The 22054-nt window shown below is 41.2% G+C and overlaps 2 protein-coding genes across 2 annotated transcripts in view; one reads left to right on the plus strand and one right to left on the minus strand.

Annotated features, from left to right (window-relative positions):
• The window catches only part of LOC135904071 (uncharacterized), a 592735-nt gene that overhangs the window by 230520 nt on the left and 340161 nt on the right, over window positions 1–22054 (minus strand). The gene's annotated exons all lie outside the window — the stretch shown is intronic.
• On the plus strand, window positions 346–21133 carry Snup (snurportin-1). The gene is made up of 7 exons (XM_065434660.2): window positions 346–663; window positions 725–863; window positions 2356–2460; window positions 5056–5152; window positions 12710–12807; window positions 15193–15360; window positions 20855–21133. Exons 1-7 carry the CDS (start codon window positions 506–508, stop codon window positions 21119–21121), a joined length of 1032 nt encoding a protein of 343 aa, XP_065290732.1. The 5' UTR covers window positions 346–505; the 3' UTR covers window positions 21122–21133.

Consider the following 22054-nt stretch of genomic DNA (forward strand, 5'->3'; position numbering starts at 1 on the left):
TGTGTAAGCTCCCCTAGATGGCGCATAAGAACGTACCAGTGGGATACCTTATTTTACATTTGTAATGGTTTAACTTCGCAACTTCGCAAAAATAATAATAGTGCATAAAAAGCTGCACTTTTGTGAATACAAATGTTTTTTAGACAATTAGTTATGATAATTGTTTTTTGAAACAGCAAAAATTCATTTCTTATTTAGTTGTTTTCTAATGAAATCAATTGCCAGCTTACGCTGAATAAATTTTTGAATGTTTTTGAAGGGTTCAGCTTCCCTTTTTGCGCTAGTTTATGTCTTCGGTGTCTGTGACAAGTTTGTGTTTATGCTCGAAGACAGTGACTAGAGTGCAAGTTGCTCTAGCAGTCACTAAAGGTTTTGTTTTCATTTGTCTAGTGAGTCCACAGAGCATTTGTTTAATCATGGCGGTTTCGTTCTTCGGTTGTATTCTCATTGAGCGTCTCAATAGTTATCTCTTTTGAACTGCATTGAATTTTGCAAGTCTGATACTATGGATGGACTTTTGGATAGTCTGTCGGCAGGGTTAAGAGTCACTCTTGATGAAACTAGCACTTTAACTCCTCATCCGAGGTTTGCGTCATATAAGTCGAAATACAGCGCATCATCGCAAGAAGCGCGGAGGCTCAAGTTTTTCGAGGACCAGAAAAAGTGAGATTGGCATGCACGTTCGACAAGTACGCGAACTTAGGTTGCTCTTTCGTTGTAACAGGAAACGGTCCGACCTCTTCGAGCATGCACGCCGCCTTGCTCTTGGTTCTGACGATCGGGGTCCCTCGAGGAACGATGAGCAAATGGACTGTTCCGTATCGCGGCCTCGGAACAGCGCACCAAGGATTTACAAAAACAGGGTGGGTTCTTTGCTTTTCATTGGAGACGTGCTTTAGCAGCAGGCCTAGCGTCATAAAAGGATCACACTGATCTCCGCGCGCACGCTACATTCACTACAGGTAGGTGCGCGAACTTCACAGGCGCACGTTTATGCTTTTGCAGTGCTGCTCGACAGTGGCGCGCGCAGCAACACGATCAAGCGTTGCCCTGCTCAAAATATAGTGAGTTCCAGTTAGTATGAAACGATGATACGGCATGCTTTGAAAGCAATGCATTGTTTTGAAGTTTCAGTCAGAGCAGTCAGCACTTACTACGGAAAACTGCGATATTTAATGTGTTTATATATGAATGCTTGAGTAATGTAGTTTAATGCCCTAAATCAACACCGTGACCATGACGGGCGCAGTGGTGGAGGGCCCAGGGCAAATTTTGACCAGCTGAGCTACATACTGGTTCATACCTGGTGCAGTGGAGGTGTAATGCAAACACTTAGTAAAACATATCAAATAGCTCATATAAGTAGCACTCGCACTTCTTTCGCAGCCGTAGAAATAAATTAATAAGCACCCTGCCATGTGCTGTCTACTAGATCGTCATTGTCCAGACAGGCTGTTTCTCTGGTAAATATGTCCACTGCTGCTTTGCATAAGAGAACATGCAAAATAGGGGCATCCAAGCTTAGGTTGACAACATGCACACAAATGGTACTTAGTTTCATCATACACATTTCAAATAAATGTGCGTAACATACAAGAAGCAATTTTGATTAATTATTTCTTTGACATTGTCTACTTACTGACAAATGGAAGCAGATGTGAAGTTGCCTGGGTTTAAATGATATATTGATGCCTATATGCCGAGTAAAACTGAATCCAATGACAAATCATACTATTCTTTAAATTGCGCCAATATTTAAGCAGTAGTTCAGGGTGTGACAGCTTGTCAAACGCCTTAGCTAAATCCACAACAGAAATGTAGACTTGTCTTCGATTATTTACAGCTAATGCAAACTCATGAACTACTTCACAACTTCACAACTTCACAAAAACCATGCCTGAAGTCATGCTGCACCGTTCATATACTAGCGAGGGGAGGGGAAGTCATTGCACTTGAGGCTTTCTGATGGCATGGAAGAGCCACCAAAGTAGAGCATGTTCACGGTGCCCAATACTTCTGTCCGATCCGGTTGTATTTGCCTGAGTGTACCTGCCCTGAAGGACTTACCAAAATATGTACATGATAATTCATCAGGCAAGAGTTGTCACAAAAGTGTTTGGATAACAGTGGAGAAAGTCTATAAAACCTCATAATATGAATCCACATGATTGCATATAAATGCCTTGTAGCTGTAAGAGTATAATAAGCAAGTCCCACTCACCGACAGTTGAGGTTATAACTGATTGTAGACATTCAGGACATGCAGTCACCTTAACAAAGACTAAATTTTTATCTATTCATGGTCCATAACAGAAAAAAGAACTCATGACATCTGACTCATATTTTTTGTTATAGCTGATGCTGTCAGAATGGCTTGTGGATGTGCCAGAAGACTTCGCTGAAAATTGGCTCCTGGTTCCTTGCCCAGTTGCCAAGCGCTGTCTTGTTGTGTCATCGAAGGTACATTCTTGCATTTTTTAGCCTTGCAATTTATGAGTTAACCTCCAAAGCAGTCTACTGTTGCACAGTATGGCCACCTCCAAGAAATATCGAACAAAAATAAAAATGAAGCAGGAATACATTTCGGAGTGTGGCCCTTGTGTTATTTTAGATCTCGATGGCTACATGCGCATTGCAAATGTGCTTGGTTCACCCTTAAACCAGTATGCTTTCACAAATAAACAACCTCTTGCAGCAAGCAACAAGGACAAAAAGAAAAATTTATGTTTTGAGACCCATACAGGTGCTTCCTTTATTTATGTAGGTAACTTTGAACAGCATCTCAAACAGCACCAAAATAGCATGCCCAAAAGGCACATGGCTGCTAATGCTCTCACTGAACCTTATGCTAACACAAGCCATATCACTGTGTGGCAAGCAGCGAGTATGATCAATACGAAAAATTGGGAAGAGTGCCCCTGAGGGTGCTCGTAAAATAATACAGAGCACATTGATGGTGTTGACGAAAACACAAATGTGCTTAGAAAGGTGCTCTTCTTCCGCTGGCCCAGTTCACAATCGCTGGGAAATAATTAGTTTATGAAGAAAGGAAGCAGCCACTGGCAGTTGTCATGCTGCCTTTAATGGTTATGCAGCAAAGCAAGCACCTCAGACTTGAAATTTCAGACATGCTGCCCAACACGAACGGAAGTAAGCGAACTGTAATATTACAAACACACCCTTTAAACGTGTGATTATGCATATAAACAGAACAATAGAGAGCAGGTTCTTCACATTCACAGGACATAATGGTGTAAAAATCACTAGTATTGTCTTTGTTGCTGTTGGCACAGAGTTAAGCTGGGAGAAAAAGTGGCAATCGCAAGGATGCCACCATGTTGCTACCTCCGATTTTCGGAACACCAAAAATAATCAAAATATGATGCAAAAAGAAGCATTTGCATGTAGCACATGTATAGACATAGTGTAAAGTTCTTTCGGCATATTATTGAGAAAGATCTTATAGCTGCTTATAAAATTCCTATGAAAACTTAGTGTGTGAAAGGATGCACTTGAAGTTGTTAGAAGGAATTTTAACTAGATGGTGCCATCATGCTGAGGGAGGCTTGGGACTGCTTTTATTGCGTGTGTTGTCAGAACTGCATCTCGTCGTAAGCACCTCCACTCCTGTCGAGTGTAGCAACACGGCAGCACCCTTGCTGTTACCGATTTCAATGCATGGGCGCTATTAGGAGGTTTGCCTCTAGACTTCGTAATATTAATTCTATGGTTAACGATAAAGCTTGATAGCACTTGCTTTCAACTTTATTCGTACAATTTTACAATGTTCCCGGCCTCTTCTACTACATGCTGCTCTTTCTGTGTGTTCTCGAGGGCCCTTGTAATTTATGTAAAATGTGTGTTTGCTTGAATTTAGTAAGCTCCAGCATGAGTTGATGGGCGTCTTGGTTTGACATTAAGGCAGCAGTGCAAAGACAACAAAGGAAACAAGAATGTAGAGCTGGTGTTACAACTTCAGTGTTGGAGAAAGCTTTTCCTTGGATTGAGTAGCACTTTCTTGCAATGCAAATTTCTTTAAACTACAGAATTTTCCAGGAACTTTTCTGAAAAGTGATGCATTTTCTCTTTCCTAAATGTAAAAATTGTAGAACCTTTTGGATTTTTCTTTTTCTTGTGCTCTTTTGATTCATACTATAGCAGGCAACATGAGTTCATTTCTCAAGTGGTGCATTGTGCTTCTCCGCAGTGCACCAATTAATGTGTAATGTATACACTGCTTCTGAAAAATGTCCGATTATAAATCACATTGATGCTTGAAGTACAGACTGCGAGGTGAGATCAAACAGACAGCATTGAAAGTTATTTCAAACTTCCAAGCTAAGTTGTGTTTGTCAAGGAGCTTATCGAGGCCAGCAAAAATGTATTAATATCATTATGTTTCTTTCTTTTTCATGACAGTCTTTAGTCATCCCACAGACACGACAAAACATTCTCTAGCGTTTATCACATTGCATTCACTTTTAGAACCGGCCTACGTTGCAGATCTATACTGCAAGTATGCCTAAGTGATATTTTTGGCTGGGATGATTTTCTACGTCTGTGTGAGCTGTCACATAAATATTCGGTGTCAGCATTGTGCCGTACCATACAATCATACATTAAGATTTCATAACTTGTCTGGTATCATAAGCTTTGATTGGTGGGTTTGCAGTGCAATGTTTCAGGATTTCAATTAGTCAAACAATGACACCACTCTTGTCATATGCAATATAAAACCAAGATTCATTAACTTTACCATTGTGGTAGCTGTGAGACATGAAAAATTGGTTATAGGTAGCCTGAGTTCAGATTGAAAGAAGTACGGGAGTCTTTTTAAAATTTCAAGGTTAGTTGAGTGGAAGTTAACGTTCAATTAACTTATTCCAAATTTACAGAAACTTTCTTGTTCTGTAACTTTTAACTTTTACAAATGAACTTTAATCTCTTTATTCATTTATTTATTTTTTATTTAGAGACTTCATATTGTTCATTATTGCAGCTACTTGGCTGCTTTGGTAACTTCTTATTGTTTTTTGTTCTACTTTATTCTTTTAGGGCTCAACAAGATCCTATGCAAGAAACGGCTATCGCATTGCTGTCTTTTCATCCTTACTGCCTGGTGGAAGCAAATCTTCGGATGGGAAGCACTCAGGTTAGCACTGTGTAGTTAGGTTTTTCTTTTTCTTTTTCTTTTTTTGTGTGCTCTTTTGCGCAAACTGTAAACAGCCACTGAAAGAGCGTACGAAATAATATGGAAAAGGGATGCCAGGCACAGAAAAAGAGTTACTGTTGTGTACAGATGTCAATTGTTGCTACAGCTGATGCCACCAGACATCTACACTGCAAAGCAGACTCTTCTAATACATTTTTTACATGACTAAAGGAAATGTAGCTGCCAAGAAATATGATACCAAAGATGCTGCTGTTGTCATTTCTCTAAAGCAGGAGCAACATATTAATCAGGAAAATATATCAGTGAGGACCTAATTTAGTAGCTTCACTATGCTGCAGCTATGCTGAAGGCACATCTATCAGTGCGGCTAAGCTATGCTGCATCAGTGGCTGAGTTGCTATGACATTCCTTGGCTGTGGATTCAATGCCTGTTGATAGTGGGGTGGCCGCATTCCAAATTGCACTGGTTTGTGAAAATGGTCTCCACGCCGAAACTTCACTTCATGGTAAGCCACCCCAGATGGTCAAAATGAGCCTGTAGCAACACGCTGCACAGCTTTTAGATGTAAAAGATGGCTTATCTGATTTAGTTATGCTGCCCCGTCATAGTGCAAGAAGACTATCATCACTAAAGTTCCATGGACTGCTTCGCTTAAATCACATTTGCCCTACTTGATGCATATTTGTCTCTGAATTATTCTGCAAATCTGATTGCAGACTGAGCTGTTGTTGGTTATTGTGGGATTTTCGTTTTAACTTAGGGATTATTAATACTATGTCTTTTGCAGTTACTATATGAGTTTGATAGAGTGCACTTCAACAGCAGCAGCATCTAACAATGCGAAGTTACAATACGCATGACCATTCATTGGCTGCAAAGGTGAATATAGTGATATGATCGTTCTCAGGATGATGAGCTTCCATAAGTACTATGCTTAGAGTACATTACATAGCATCTGTGTATCCATTCATGATGCTAGCCACTTATGCTTGACAAGATATGCACAGATATGCATGACAAGATATTCACAGCTGCATTAGCACTTGATTGGCTCTGTTCGGCTTCAAGTACAGCCAAACAGAATCTGGGCACAGAGTTGCATGCACTTTTGCATTCAAGTGCACTGCTGTCCAGCCATGTAAAGAACATGATATTGGCTCTTTAGCTGAAACAGGACATTTGTGCTTCTGGCAGCAATGAAAAGTGGTGCCTCAAAACAACAGCATGTACTATTAAAAGGTACTTCCTCCACTCGTTGCACTGTGTGTTCCAGCACTTCTGGCAGCAGGAAATTTTATCTCTTTTTCTACACCACTGTTCCATGTGGGAGCATATCTAGTATGCCTATAGCTATTCATCTGTAAGCTAAGTGAGAACCTTCAAGTTTAACAAGCCATTGTCACCAAAACTGGAAGTAGTGGCTATTATAATTTCAAGAAAGACTAGACAAAAACACCACATCACACTGATCCACAACGGTAGGTAATCTTTTGGGCCCGATGGCATGCCCACTCCATAGACTCGTGCATTCTTGTAGTAGGAGTGGGCACACTGTGGAGGGGTTGAAGGGTTCTTTGATTCCTGGTGGATAATCATAAAGTGATGCCCTCTAATGCCAAATGCATTCCACAAAGTTGTTAAAATATGTTTTTGATTGTAAAACAGCACAGAAAATGAAGGCAGACAGGAGAAATTGGCGCACACCACGAAACATTAACTGAAGGACTTATTGCATTGAGACCAAATAAATAATATTGCCTACTAAACAAGGAAAAGCTAGTGCACATTGTCATGAGAACACACTGCATGATGAAACTAAGGAGGAGGAATGCTTAACAAAAAAATATATATATATGTGCAACCTTTGGCATGCTGATTTTACTGTGCACTGTCAAGGTATGTGATCTTTCTTTTCTTTTAATTTGTGCTAATTATGTTGTGCTTACTAAAACATCATCACTTTTGTTAATCACCTGCACTTCAGCAATATTTCATCTTTGGTGAGCAGTCAGGCAAGCAAGTTCACTAAATAGTATTGCAGGGCTTTGTGACATGACTTAGGTGGTGTAAACCAGCTTAGCCATGCTATCACAGTGTCTCCTGAGAAGCTCTGTCACTTGATCCTCAGCTCACAGAAAGTGGGTTGGAAGTGGCTGCTAATGGTGAGGGGCATTTCCTGCTCAGGAAAGCATAGTAACTGACTCACTCAAAGCGGGCATCTTCCATGGCAGCAGGGTACCCCTGAGTACTCGGCATTCCCAGGTAGGGGGGGTTTCTCCTAAGGACTGACTTAGCTCAATGCTGCTAGAAAACTCGAAAAAAGAAAGAAAGGAGCAGGACACCACTAGTGATTACAAAATAACAAATAATACTTCTTGTTCAACTAAAGGCGCAAAAGGCTTCTGCCAGAGGTGCAGATGGAAAGCAAAGTACATTTTGCAGCTCTTGTTGCACATATTGCACTCGTAATCAGGCACGTAAACCTTTCTACTCTAAAAAGGCTACTCTGGCAACTAACCCATTCTCTGTTCATTGCTGACGTTCTGTGAATAGCGGCACTGTAACTGCTGAACAAATAAATGTACATCAAGGACAGCTGAGTGTATTGCAGACACAGTGAGGGTAACAGAGTGCGGCATAGCATATTGCCACTCTTTTTAGTGATACAGCTGGTAATGATGAGCAAGAAAAAGAAAATCGGCCTATTATACATATGTACTGAACTGGAGTGAAGAGGAGAACAAAGAGCTTGACGAACATGGCAGATATGCATTCAGATATTGTTGTAAAGCAGGTTTTTGTGCTTACACAGTCCTCTTATCACCTTATGCATGCACATCTTTAGCACTACACTCAGGCCCGTTATTGTTTAGAACAATACACCAATGTAGTAATGGTAAACCGTAAAACTATGGCACCGTCAACTTCATAAAATGTTCTGTGGTAAAATAAACCTTTTATTGCAATACTGTCAGACCAAGTTAGTGGTTAAAACAATTGAAAAAGTATGAGCACGTGGCAAGAAAAAAGCCTGCAAGCAACTTTGTGCTTGGGTGTGAATGGAATGTAAAAGTGAGAGCCATTGTGTTTCAAGTGCTCAGTGCAATAGTGGTGTTTTCATAGAACCCCACAACTATCGTAAGCACGTTGCAACACTATAGGGGAGCATTGGGAAAACTCCAGTGCCATCAAAAAAGCTTCTGGACTATGATAAGAGGCTTTTCCGCAGTGTAAAAAAGCATTCAACTTTCATGTAGCAATGGAAACATGCTGTGCACTATGCCATTCATTTCCAAGCAGAACATGTGAAAAATTCCAAGTATGTAAACTCCTGGCTAGGTAGCATTTACTTAGTGTCATTCGATTCTCAGCTGATGTTCCATTCCGGGTGTGCACCACAGCTAGAGCGAAAGCTAATTAAATAAAATTGCCACATTAGACTGTGCGTAGCAGGCTACTGTGGCACAGTGTACAAGACGAGCCAAACAAAAAAAATTTTACTGAGGTGGCGATAGTAAAAAAAGCAGTCAAGGCATAAGTGTGAAAATGTTCAGTTTGCAGATACAAGCCCCAAGTCAGATACCTTATCTGTAGGTTTTTTGGAGATGCATTTGTGGCCTCTGAACTTCAAGGGTTAGTTGACGATTGCCGCTGGGCACTGCTGAATCATCCATGTAATGACTGTCACCATTTAAATTTGGGGCTCTGAGCTCCACTTGACGGCACCATGCCACATGTACATTCATATGTTAAACACACTCCTTACCTTCTGAAGCCCTAGCTGGTCCAAACACAGAAGCGGAGCAAAGATTTTCCCAACAACCTTGCCCCCACTCTACACTTAAATGGCCTCGCGTTCACTGCGTTTACTGTTCTCGTCTTTGCAAGGACAGGAAAGGCAGGCAAGGGTCAGAAGTTCACATGGGATCCATGCTTCCCTTGTACCCCTTTCAAGCACATTTCGCATAGTCTGGCAGCATTGTAGCATGTGCTTGTTTTCACACACACTTGTTACCAAGCTGGTTTATTCAACAACCAGAGAGCCCATACAATGATGGATGCGCTTTTCGCATCTCCACTTGCACTTGAGTGCAACAGCCAAGGAAAAAAAGTGCACAGCACTACCTGCGAAAATGAACTAGAGCAACACTACAGATGGTAACAAAGGCAGTGAGGTGTGCAAATTGGTATACAGGATAATGGACTCTCACAGTTGACTATTTCAGAGGTTATTCATTCTGCGATCAAACTGCTTGAGAACCAGATCTTGGATGCCTTGGAAGGTTAGGAGCCAAAAAAAGAAGTTGAAAAGGCACTGTGCCAGTGGTTTCTGAGTGGCCTGTGCACAGTAGCTGCTAATCGGGATACAGATTCCAACAGAGGGGTTGGAAGGCTGCATATGTACATCATGTCCATCCAGGTGGAGGCTGGATCCAATGCGCTAAAGAAAGACATTGACTTGTGTACAAGGCCATCGCCACTTGTAATATGGGCCAAGTGAACCTGGCTTGAACAAACGTTGTCATATCTTTGACATTTACGCTTATAAGGGAAATGTACAGTGGTGACAAGACGAGCTTGCATGCTTTTTTTTTTATGCACTCCCCATTGAGGAAATATGCCTTTGAAGGGGACTCGCACCAGGTGGTGTATATCACCATTTTTATTTGTGGCAAGCTATGAGGGAAGTAACAGGTGCCCCATTTTTTTTATATAGAAGGTCTAGAATTCTTGCTGTCACTGTGGTATTGCCAGAATACCGGTTTGCTACTGCCACAATGAGGAAGCCTGAATAAAATGAACTTTTCCACAAATGGGTCACAATGTAACGGCTGATTGAGGTGCAAGGGGAGAAAGGTGGCTCACTTCAGATAATTGCGGGGCACACTATGGTGTGTCCAAGATAGCAGTTTTGGAGAGTTTCCTCCTCCCTGCAAGAACAACTGAGGTTTGCAACCCATGGACACTAGAGTTATTGCTATCTTAAGCCATCTTAAGCAGAGTTGTGCTGAACATAGGCATGGCCAGTGCAGGAAAATCACGCATAGCTTGCCGTAAATATTGGTGTTCTGATAGCGACCCTGTTCTGGTTCAATGGATAGCCAGAGGTTCAACATTCTTGTATATAAAATTGCTTCAGGAAGGCAATCTTCGTTCACAATCCCATTAATCACAGGCTGTTTGAGATCCTGCCAATGTGGTGGTGGTGGAGCTGTGGTCCTCCATAGCTGGCATTGCATCAGCATTGAGGCATTTTGTGCATGCGGATTACAGTCGACACATACTGGCATTCAAGGGACGTAATTTCAACCAGAGTGGTACGCTTGGACTCTGATGGAAGTGATGAGAGGCACGAGCACTGCCATCTTAAGAATCTCTTCATACGATATAGACCATTTCATCGGGCGAGGAGGAAAGGGCGTGCAGCGAGCCTTTCCTCCACTCTGGCTTGTGAAATCCAGTGTGGCGCTGCTTGAAAGTATTGCTGTCATGTGGGCGAAATGATTTCAAAATGTTTTAAATTGTACTTTGTCAAATTTTCGCAATATCCAGTCATATAAGATCTTCGGGAAAGCCTTTCGGTGCATCGGTAACTACAGTAAGCAGAAATATCTCTTGGGGGCGCAAACATGGGACACGCATTATCAGCCACGGTGTGTGTATGTGTTGTGAACTATTTGCTTATATCGGTTTTAATTCAACAAAAAAACCGGTGTCTTTGTATTACCAGCATGAAATGGTAAATCTGCTTACTGTCTGATTGCTTGTCGTAGGAACTAAAACATAAAACATGCTCATGCTCGTTTACAGCCAACCTAAGGCAACTTCGAAACATCTAAGCGGCAGGCGCTATAAAATATTTGTGATACACAGGCATCATTCTCGCGCATTTCAAGTCTAATAGGATTGAAATCACTATATGTCTACGCTAGCGTTTCTGCATGAGGCAGATGGCGCTGCTCAACATAGTGATCACTGCGGTTGGTGAACCAGCATGATACATATATAAGCTATGCGCTTCGGCATTGCCTTTTTGCCCTGTAAAGCCATGATATATGAGATGGATCGCATGAAGAGAATGTGATGGCTATCTTTGAGGACAAAATTCCCGTAATATGTGTGAGTGCGTCGTAAAGAACGGAATGAACACAACCAAAAAAGAAAAATCCAGTTATCATCCTATTTCTTGAAAAAGAAAGAGGAAAAGAGCTAACGCCGTAATGCAACCTTCCATAGTCACACCGCACAACGTTTATAGATCTATAAACATTGATGCCGTATGCTTGGACTATGTGCTATATACGGAACAAAGATACCTGTAATCCAGCACCTACCATTGATTAGGATGCCTTGTGCAGTTCGTAAATGGCCGCTTTGTTGGACAAGTATAGTTCACACTCAAAGGTATGGTGTTATTATTAACCAAAACAATTTTATTCATGGGTGGAAACCTCACCCACCGAAACAAGTAGTCAAGCAATGTAATCTGCAGCTAGCAGTTTGAATACTTGTCAGAGTATAACAGCACAGCTCCTATCGTAGCAGAACAGTACACACGCTGTTACGATCGTCGCGTATGTTTCATGGCTCCTAAACTGCAGCTTAGAACCAAAGAAGAATACAGTACTGCTATAAGGTGACATTCGTGAATGGAAAATTCAGGAATACACAATTGATCTCTGAGGCCTATTGTAGGCTCAAATTTGCGCGTACAGATCGTGCTGTGTGCTCTGTCTGCCTCAATGCCAGCAGAAAGTCCGGCCACACCACCTTAAATCACTTCAATAGGTCTCGAATAATCGTTTATCACATAGAAGACACCACATCATACTAAATAGACCCCACGAGCACGAAAACAAACGCCAGAGACTACTGCCGAGCGTATACCTGCCATGCAAGACGGAGTGCTCACCCAAGCCAGCATGCCGGCTGCCCATAGATGACGCCGCTGTGTAGCGATATGATGGCACCCATGAAAAAATAATGTATACTCCCTCAGCGGCTTCATTCTTATAATGGCCTTTCACTGAATCTTGTATAAATTCTGGATGTATTGTAAAAAAATTCAAGTTGTCTTAGTGTTAATCTAGCCAATCTGGCTGCGGATTTCTTGCTCAGAAAGAAAGCACCCAGGCATTCTTTCGTGTCATACAGCGATAAATACTTTATGCCTTTTTCCTGGCTTTTCTCCTAAGGAGCTTCAGTGTAACAATTACTAGTTACAACAGTCAAATTTTTGTGGTGTTTAAATGTTGTTATTAATGTACCTGACTGTAGCCAAACATAAAATTAACTCAACTGGATTCACATGTTGCAGGCACTACTAAATATAACTCTGTGCTTGGATATCGTAGTAATGCACCATTGTTTGTTGACACTGCCATGTGCGTGAGAAATGAACTATTTTGTTTTATGTATAAAGAGGTAATTTCAGTAAAGGTCTACCGCAATAAGCACATTTAAATATGGTCTGCACAATACTACATTCTTATGTCTTCAGCACGAATCCTGAACATGGCAATTCTCTTTATTAGATTTCTGCCTGCTGGATTGTGTCTTCTCGGAAGTGCATCGGACATACTACATTCTGGACCTCTTGTGTTGGAAATCCCACCCTGTTTGCGACAGTGAGGTATCCATTTATTGATGTGATGTTGCAATGCTTGACACAGAGCTTAGCCCACCATTCCTCCTCATACATGCAGTGTTATTATGTAGCTTCTATACCATCAAATGTCATGCAAGTTTCTCCCTTGTGAGACATCTGATACAAATTTCAAAAGGCCCCACACCAGGTTTGGGCTTCGCAAGCTAGCGCTATGCTGCCATGACATGGTCACCTCACTATTCTCACTTTATCATATTTACTGACAGTAGAAGGACCAATGTGGTTATAAGTACATGCACACAAAAAGAACTGTGCTCTCAGCATACGTTTTAACCCAAAATTTCAATTTGAAATCGCTGCCTTTAAACCCCTTCTGAGGTGATGGTGCTCGCTGACGTGATGGTGCTCATCACACCAGCGTTGTGAGATGCCTAATAGCTGGCAGTGCAATGTTTCTGCTGTGCAGAGAAGTTTTTTTGTGTGCAGTGTCGTGCCAACATATCACCCCCACGTATTCTTTCAACAGTAGCTGAAGGCTTGCTGTTGTAATGAGATTTAATTATAAATGGGATAATCAGTCTAGCAGCAGGCTGAGTCTTCAACGTACGGGTCGTCATTGTTGTCTTTGAGCTGTCACTGAATACACGTGGCACGTCTTCTTCATTACAGTATCACTTTCATAAAACTGTTCAATTTTTATTGTTGCCATGTCCTAAATGTTAAGACAAGTGATATCTTTTGGTCGGAATTTTCAGAAAAGAAACACTGAATTGGTTTAAGTGATGCTGGGGCTTGCAAGTTATATCTGCCCACAGTCACTAGATGTCCTGAGTTTGATATATTATTGTGAGTAAACTTCCATTATTACGACTCCGATTAATTCGATATATTTTTTTTTTCAATCCTGACTGAACGTCCCGGACAGCCCTCGCTCAATGATTTGAAATCGACCAGTCAGCACACAGGCGCCTGATTCCTATGGTGACCTCAATCGCTACTCCTTTAGTGGCAGCATCTGTCTCGGTGGAGCTTGGAGGACAGTGAATGCACTGAACACACGGCATTGCCCATCAAAAACTCCTATATGGGCCTGCAATAATAAGATGTTTAAGTAATAACCGTAGGTCACAATGTCTGATTGCGATAATTCCCCAATTGTGTCGCCTGCTTTTTTTTTTTTTCTTTTCTTTTCAAGAAAATTGGGCCGCAAATTGCCTGTGCACGGCAATCGGACACAGAAATTATGCGTAATAAAGAACTCTCGAAACAAAAACAAAACTGCCTTCGTGGCATTTGTATGCTGTACCGCATAACACAAATATATTGCGCGGAAGCAGACCTTTGCAAAAAAGCCGTGCGGCGAAGCTGTCTTTAAAAAACCGGCCACGTTTGTGCCCTTACCCATTTTTCTTGCTAAAAAATTGGGTGCGCATTAGATTTATACTTTGTTTAAGAGCTTTAATGTCATTTATATGTTAGCTTTTTACTTGGGACACGGAAAGTGTGCACGTGTTTGATTCAAGGGCATATTATAATGGGGCAAATACTGTGTAATGAATCAGCAATATCTTGTGGCATTTTTTTCTGAACCTAGTTTAATTGGGCCCGCCAGGTAACTTGATAAATTTCATTGGTTCTGTCACTGTAGAATTAATGCAAGTCAACTATTTGATTTTTCATTTATCACTACTGGAGCTGATGATCTAGCTATTGTAACAAGTATATATTGACATGACAACGCAACGCAACACAACGCAAAAGGTGAAAACAGAAGAAAAGACACCACACAGTCATGTCGATATTGAATCACCAGCTAACCCCAAGCTTCCACTTTTACAAGTATATAACACTGATAATTACTACTTTCAACTATACAGTTCTTGATGGGGTATTAATGACTCAATGGCTCATTTCGATCACTGCTCACAACATTACACTTCTTCGTTGCAAGTTTTCCGTATATCTGGGCTTTTTCAGTCATTCTCACTGCATAACGTCTGTACTTATCGTAGGGTACAACTTAAGGAGGCAGGAAAGGCCCCAACCAGATGACTGAAGCATGGCAGCCGATTGCCTCCATGACTAAAGAAATAGCTGCGATGACGTGACTCAACCCAGTCTGTAGCGTGGGCTGCCATGTTCTCTGTCAACGAGGTCACTGTCCATTCGCCTTATGACGTCAGTCTAGAGTGCACGCTCTTTGGTGGAGGCTCGTGTTATCTGTCTTTGAGGGGAAAGTGCGCTGCCTTCTAAAGTTGTACCCGACTATAGGCCCTTTCAATACTTGCCTTTAATAGTACCCTTCAATAGTCTTTTGAAACATTTACTGTCTCCCTCTTTTTTGAAGGCAAACATGGCATGGTTAATATGCACTGTCAACAATTTCAATGTTTTTTTCTGCAATTGCAGGCAGAATTTCGTTTCTACTGGCTTGATGAGAAATTAAGTGAGGTGCCGCAGATCAAGGAGACAAGTGACGATAATAGGCGCTGTCGGTTTGTGACATTGCCACGGTATCCCTGCACCACAGAAGCCATTTCTGCTCTCATGAACTCACCTCTTCCTTTTGAAGACGAGGTATGGCTAAACACTGCATTTTTAAGGTATACTACTATATTATTTAAAAGTGCATTGCAGCTAAAGCATTTGTAGGCTTCTTGTTCACATGCTCATTATAGAGTGCTGCATGAAGCTTTTTGTTTCAAAGGATCACTAAAGAAAAAATTATTTGGGTTGTATTAGTGAGTTGCCCTTCTGCAGTACCGTAAAGGCCATTCTTATTATCAAAAGAATCTTGGTAGGCCGGAAAAAAAAAAGGAAAGTCTAAAGACGGGCTGTGATGGTGACTTGAAAAGTTTCCACACCATCTTGGTGTGACGTCATAGATTCTGACGACATCTAGTTGGCCTTGTTAATGTTTTTCGGTAAAAAATAGACTGCATTGTAGTATTATTGAAGAGGCAAAGACTGAACTTAGGAAGCTTCCAAGTACTTTTACTGAGCCACATCGGCTCAAATACAAAGGAATACTTTGAAATCCTTGAATTCACACTCATATACTGGTGCTAGTTTTTGTGCGCAATATTAAAATGTAAGTTTCATATTCGTTTTCTCTTCTAATAATCAACCTATTACAGCAAAATTAGGGAAAATACAGTTTTGAAAGAAAACTTTACCAATATAAACTGATGTAGTGTTTATTTCTGTATCTCTTTAAGCAAAATCTTTCACCTTAACCTTTGAAAGTGACTGTTGCAGGTGCCATAGAATAATGCCAGATTCTGAAACTATAATTGATGTATGCATAACAAGTCACGATTCAAATGATGTTTTCTGGCAATTCTCACCTCTGATGTAAGCGATCATTTGCCAGTATTTTGTTTTTTGCCACAACAGAAGAACAAGAAAGGTGTTTTTGATATCAGCCATTGTTCTGTTGCCACTTTAACAAAGAGAATATCAGTGCTTTTTGCTCAGTGATAAAGAACACGGACTGGTCTGAAAGGTATAGCGAAAATGACCCAAATATTTCATCATCATCATCATCAGCCTTGTTATGCCCATTGCAGGCAAAAGCCTCTCCCATACTTCTCCAACTACCCCGGTCATGTACTAGTGGTGGCCATGTCGTCCCTGCAAACTTCTTAATTTCACCCGCCCACCTAACTTCCTGCCGCCCCCTGCTACGCTTTCCTTCCCTTGGAATCCAGTCCGTAACCCTTAATGACCATCGGTTATCTTCCCTCCTCATTACATGTCCTGCCCATGTCCATTTCTCTTTCTTGATTTCAACTAAAATGTCATTAACTCGCGTTTGTGCCCTAACCCAATCTGCTCTTTTCTTATCCCTAAACGTTACACCCATCATTGCTAGATGATGGGTGTAACCATGTCATATCCTGTCATAACCCTGACATATACATATTTGGTATATGTTTATTCCGGTAATAAAGTCGTGTTGTGATACTGCTTTCCCATTAGAACGAATGAGGTACAAGAAAGCTAGGAAGCCGTTAGTGACTCCAGAGATGTATAAAATGCAGAAACGTGACAACTTATTTGATACATTTATTCGCTACAGGGATCTTGATGTATTAAGTGAATACAATAAAATAAGAAACAAGTTTACTTCAGGCCTCAAGAAAGCTAGAAACAGGTACTATTATGAACATATGTTTTCCACAGTATCAAACGATCCAAAGAAAATATGGAGTGCAGTTTGCAAGGTTTAAGGAAACCAGCAAGACACAAACCCAAATACATTGACACCTCTTTGGCTGACAAATTTAATGATCACATTTTACTGGCCGGTGGGACATCGCTTTCTAATGGTTCATTAATAGAATCTGAAAAATGTACAAACTACGAGAGCTCCAATTCCATTTTCCTATCTCCTTGCACTGAAGTGGGTGTTTTTCTTAAGGCCTTGAAAAAGGATACTGCAGCAGGGATTGATGACATAAAAGCATAACGAATCATAGCCGTTGCTGATACTGTCTCGGCTCCATTATGCCATATATGTAACAGGGCTTTAGCCAATGGCATCTTTCCTGATTCAAGGAGAATTTCCAAAGTGATTGTATTGTATAAAGGAGGCTCTATTGCTAATTTAAATAATTACGGACTAGTATATTCCTAGATAAAAAATATGCCCTTGTGCATCAACAGTTTAGCTTCAGCAAACATAGGTCTACTGACATGGCACTTGTTAGGATCAAAGAAAAAATCCATAATTTTGAGAATAAGTTATATGCAGTCAGTCTTTTTCTGCATTTCAGAAAAGCGTTTGACTCTATTAAACATACCATTCTATTTAATAAATTGACCTATTATGGAATTCGCAGGATTGCTCTAAACCTGATTCAAAAGTACTTCACTGCTAGACTACAATACACACGTTATAATAGAGTTTTGTTTGCAAAAGAAAAAAGTAACACTTGGTTTCGCAAGGATCAATTTTAGGTCTGCTATACTTTATTATATATGTAAATGATATTGTAAACATACTGCATACTCCAGATATAGTCTTGAACGCTGATGACACAAATTTGTTATTCTCAGGCAACAGCGTACTTTGCTCGAAACTGTAGCCAATAATTGGTTAAATCAACTTTTAGTTTGGTTAGCAGCGAACCAGCTACTGTTAAACATCACTAAAGCCAAATATGTAGTTTTTAAGCCTAGAATTAAGCTTGATGACTGTGATTTTTGTGTTAAGTTCAATACAGTTGAACCCCGATATAACAGTCGGTAAAATCGGCAATTTGCTTTACTATAGCGAAATTTGGTTCTATTGAAATTCAACCTTTTGTGAAGTTAAGTACAGTCGCCAATCGATTTTTCATACATGGAAAGGCGCCGCAGAATTTTCCGAATTACCGGGCGATCGTAGAGAGCAAATTTGAGTGAGAAAACAATTCATTTTGATAAATTTGGGAGTTTGTGACAAATGATACGGTTTCATGCCACGTGGATCGATATCTTCTCGTCGGTACGAATTCACTAAAGGCCGAACCGCTTTCACGTGCACTCCGCCCTCCAAGCTGATAGCATCGCCCAAACTGGGACAACGCTATCAAGAAAAGCACCAGCAGCGGGGAGGGAATGCTTCGTCTGCCTCTCGCTCTAACGGGTCACCGAAATTCGAGATTGCGCAATCTCCTAGCACTAAATGCGCGGCAAGACACCTTACATGGTGCCATGCCGTCTCGTCTCGGCACACCCACTCTTTTCACACGTGGCAGATTACCTCCAAAGCAGGGTGCGCGGCTGCATACACTTGCAGCGATGCACAGTCGCGGCTGAAATGCACACCAATCACCCCCCTGCCCCCCCCCCCCCCCCTTGCCTCCTCCTGCGTGCTTCATCGCGTTACCGCGAGCTCACTCCCCTCCCGTCCTTTCTCTTTGCTCACGCAGGAAGGCGGTACTTGTGAAGCCACCATCTTGTCTCGTCTCACCATTTCTTGTCTTACCCTCGCACACTTCCACTCTCACCTACAGCACACAGTGTGCAGGGTGTGATAGGATCTTTATACGGAACATGATGCGGCTCCACTTCGGCAGTTGCTCTTGTTGCGTGGGATGCGATTTGAGAGGTCCGTTTGCAAGCAGCCGCTTGTAATTCAGTCATTTGACGACCTGCGTCCGCGGAAATTTCCATTTATTGTCTGGGCATTCCTTTGCGGCGGTAGTGAAATTTCGTTATATTGAAATCGCGTACACACTTCATTATATTAAGGTTCTAAATACATGGTGTTATATGGATAAGACAGATAAAAAGTTAAATACTTTATGTCCAGAATTTCGTTATATTGAAGTTCGTTATATTGAGGTTTAGCTGTAGTTGTGTACTCAAGCAGACTTCAGCTTTTAATTTTTAGGTGTTCTTTTTGATGAAAACCTGAGTTTTACACCTCATGTAAAGAAGATTCATTCTAGTATTTGTAGGTCAATAGGCATATCCCATGTTTTTCTGATATAACCCGCCACTGTGTATAACCAACACCCCCAATTAAAACTGAGTTCACACGACGGACATGATCGTGGACAAATCAGTCATGTGACACCTGAGGCAAATCGGATCACTTTGCAGGTGCAGCTAGCATTCGCGTAGCAGAGGATGACAGTGCTGCCAGAGCAGTCCTCACATGAGCAACGCTGATTTCGCTCTCCACCGTATCGCGAAGCACTTCACATGGATCGAGGGAGTGCTGCGAGAACGGGTGACATACGAGTTTGCCAGTGCCACATGCACTATTCGCTATGTGCAGAATGCCAACCGATAAAGAGGAGGAAAATGAACAGTCACGAAAGAAGGAAGAAGGGAGCTTCAACACTCAGTGATGAGGGATAGGGTGGGGTTCTCTAGGAGACAATGAAACTAAATAGCTGAGAACTTTGCCTCAAGGTGTGGCTAAATGTCAGTGTGCGCCACACCCCCAGGTGAAATTCGCATATGACCCGCAGCCCAACTTTACTGTTAACTTTTAAAATTTTTGGTGCAGGTTGTACAGTGCAGGATTAGGTATCACGTTCCTGTTTGGTTGAAATGCTGTCTTTATCATGCAATAATTCAGTCCCATCTTAGTTAGTATATGGAGGACTAAAGGCCAATCAAATTTGGATCTACTTATATGTCTACAAAAGCAAATACTAGTTCACTGTATTGAAAAACATTAAACATCACGATTCTGTTCCTCATTTCCTATCCCCCAGTATAGCGTAGTAAACCAGATGGATTTCTGGTTACTATCCCTGCCTTCTCTCTTTCTTTCCTCCACTTCCTCCTCTTTGGACATCGCAATCACACGGCATATTTTTTCTTGAAACATGGTCTTTTAAAAATTAATCACTTACGTGAATTTAAGATAGCTGTATTCATATGAGGTTAATTCGAAAACGATGCACTAATTTTTGAATTCTAGTACCTCTCAAGTTTCACCCAATACGATTTCAGGCATGACCATTTTAGAGTTCCCTTTTACAGGACCACCTGTAGTACAAAACAGCTAAGATATTTATTCCCATCCTTCATAAATGCACATCCAAACATAATCACCATTGCACAATACTCCAAATCATTGAACTGCTTAGTAAATACTATTAAAATATATTTGGTGTCCCTTTCTGATTGAGACTGTACCATAAGTTTCTTGTGTACTTTATGTATAATTATTTTTTGTTAAGTCAATTTCATATTGTGCTTGTATATATTTATCCACTTATTTCTTACACATAAAAAAAATGACTGTTGGACTTAAATTGTTCCTACTCAGAAAATTGTGTAATGAGATACTGTATTTAATGCACGTATGTCTATAATGTATGCTATTGATATGTATGTATGCTACACTACCATGCCATTGCGCAACGTGTGGGTGGTCTGGCCTTAGTCAGGCAGACAATGTTCTCTCTTTAGCCTTGTCATCCAAGACCTTCACTGTGTCTGAATCAATGCTAAATAAATAAAAATGAAAAAATAAACTACCTTTGTCAAGGGCTAAGGTGAGCAGTGGCATCTTGAGATTCAAGAGCAGCACTATTAAGTTGCAAATTTGTTTCTTTGGCAGTTGGATGGACTGTTGTTTTATCACAAGAAAGCCCATTACTTTGAGGGCGTCTCACCCCTGGTTGGCTGGCTCAAGCCATACATGGTACCTGAAATCCTCGGAGCCTCCGTGGACCCACGCTATCTTGAGAAACAGCCACAGATTCACCAAGTTGGCCTCAAGGAGAAACTAGAAGCCAAGAAGTCTCGAACAAGAGATAAGGTCAAGATGGCACAGTCGAGCGCTGAAGACTGCGATACTGAACCAGCCACTGTGATGGAAACATGATATTCTGCTCTTTTGGTTGTTATGTGTCGTTTTGTTGAATACCATTGTGCAGAGCATAAAGTCAAAGTGAAAATTGATCATTAAGCAGCAAGCTGCCTGAGACAGGTACTATAGTATATGTCATTAGCTAGTGAAAATGCAACCTTAAAAAGACCTCCTTATAAGAATCTTTAAGATATGAAAAATTATTGTTGTTTCCGGTATGTGGAATCTAGTCTGTAACTTGTGTTCTAATGCATTCTTTTAGCTTTTGCCGAGGTAAAAATTGGTGGTGCATCCATCCTTAAGAGATGATTGATGACTTTAATGCCATTGGCAATCTATGTTACAGTTGTTGGGAAATGCTTATTTATATGTTTTGCATAACGATTATTATGACAGGCGGTTTGTGTCCATTCACACGCACCCACCGACCCAAGTTGGCACCAGGGAGGTTAATGCTCAGTGACAGGTACCCAGTGTCCCAAGTAGGCATCAAAGCAGTTTATTGAAGAGCGACACATACAAAGTGGCAAATACCCTGTGACCCAAGTTGACATCAAAGATGGTCATTGAAGAGTGGCATATACTAGCCGATGGCACGTACCCAGTGACGCACATTGGCATCCAAGAGGTTTACTGAAGAGCGCCACATACCCAGAGTTACATACCCAGTAACCCAAGCTGGTCTGACAGTGGGTTTTGAACCCAGTTTCCTCAGGACATCAGCCCAATACCTTACTCATTTCACTAAGAACTACGCAGAGAGCCAAGTTGGAGGGAAAGAAATTAGAGCAGACATAGATACATGTACATACCGCAAGCTTGGTGAAATTCCCAAAGAATGCTAATACCATTAAAGAAGGGGTTAAAGGCCACTGTACAGCATCTTGGGGCTTGCCGTACGAAGTTCTACTAGTAGAACACTTGGTAGCTTAGTAGCGCATTGAGATT

Source organism: Dermacentor albipictus, chromosome 1 (genome assembly GCF_038994185.2).
Source record: "Dermacentor albipictus isolate Rhodes 1998 colony chromosome 1, USDA_Dalb.pri_finalv2, whole genome shotgun sequence".
NCBI lineage: Eukaryota > Metazoa > Arthropoda > Arachnida > Ixodida > Ixodidae > Dermacentor > Dermacentor albipictus.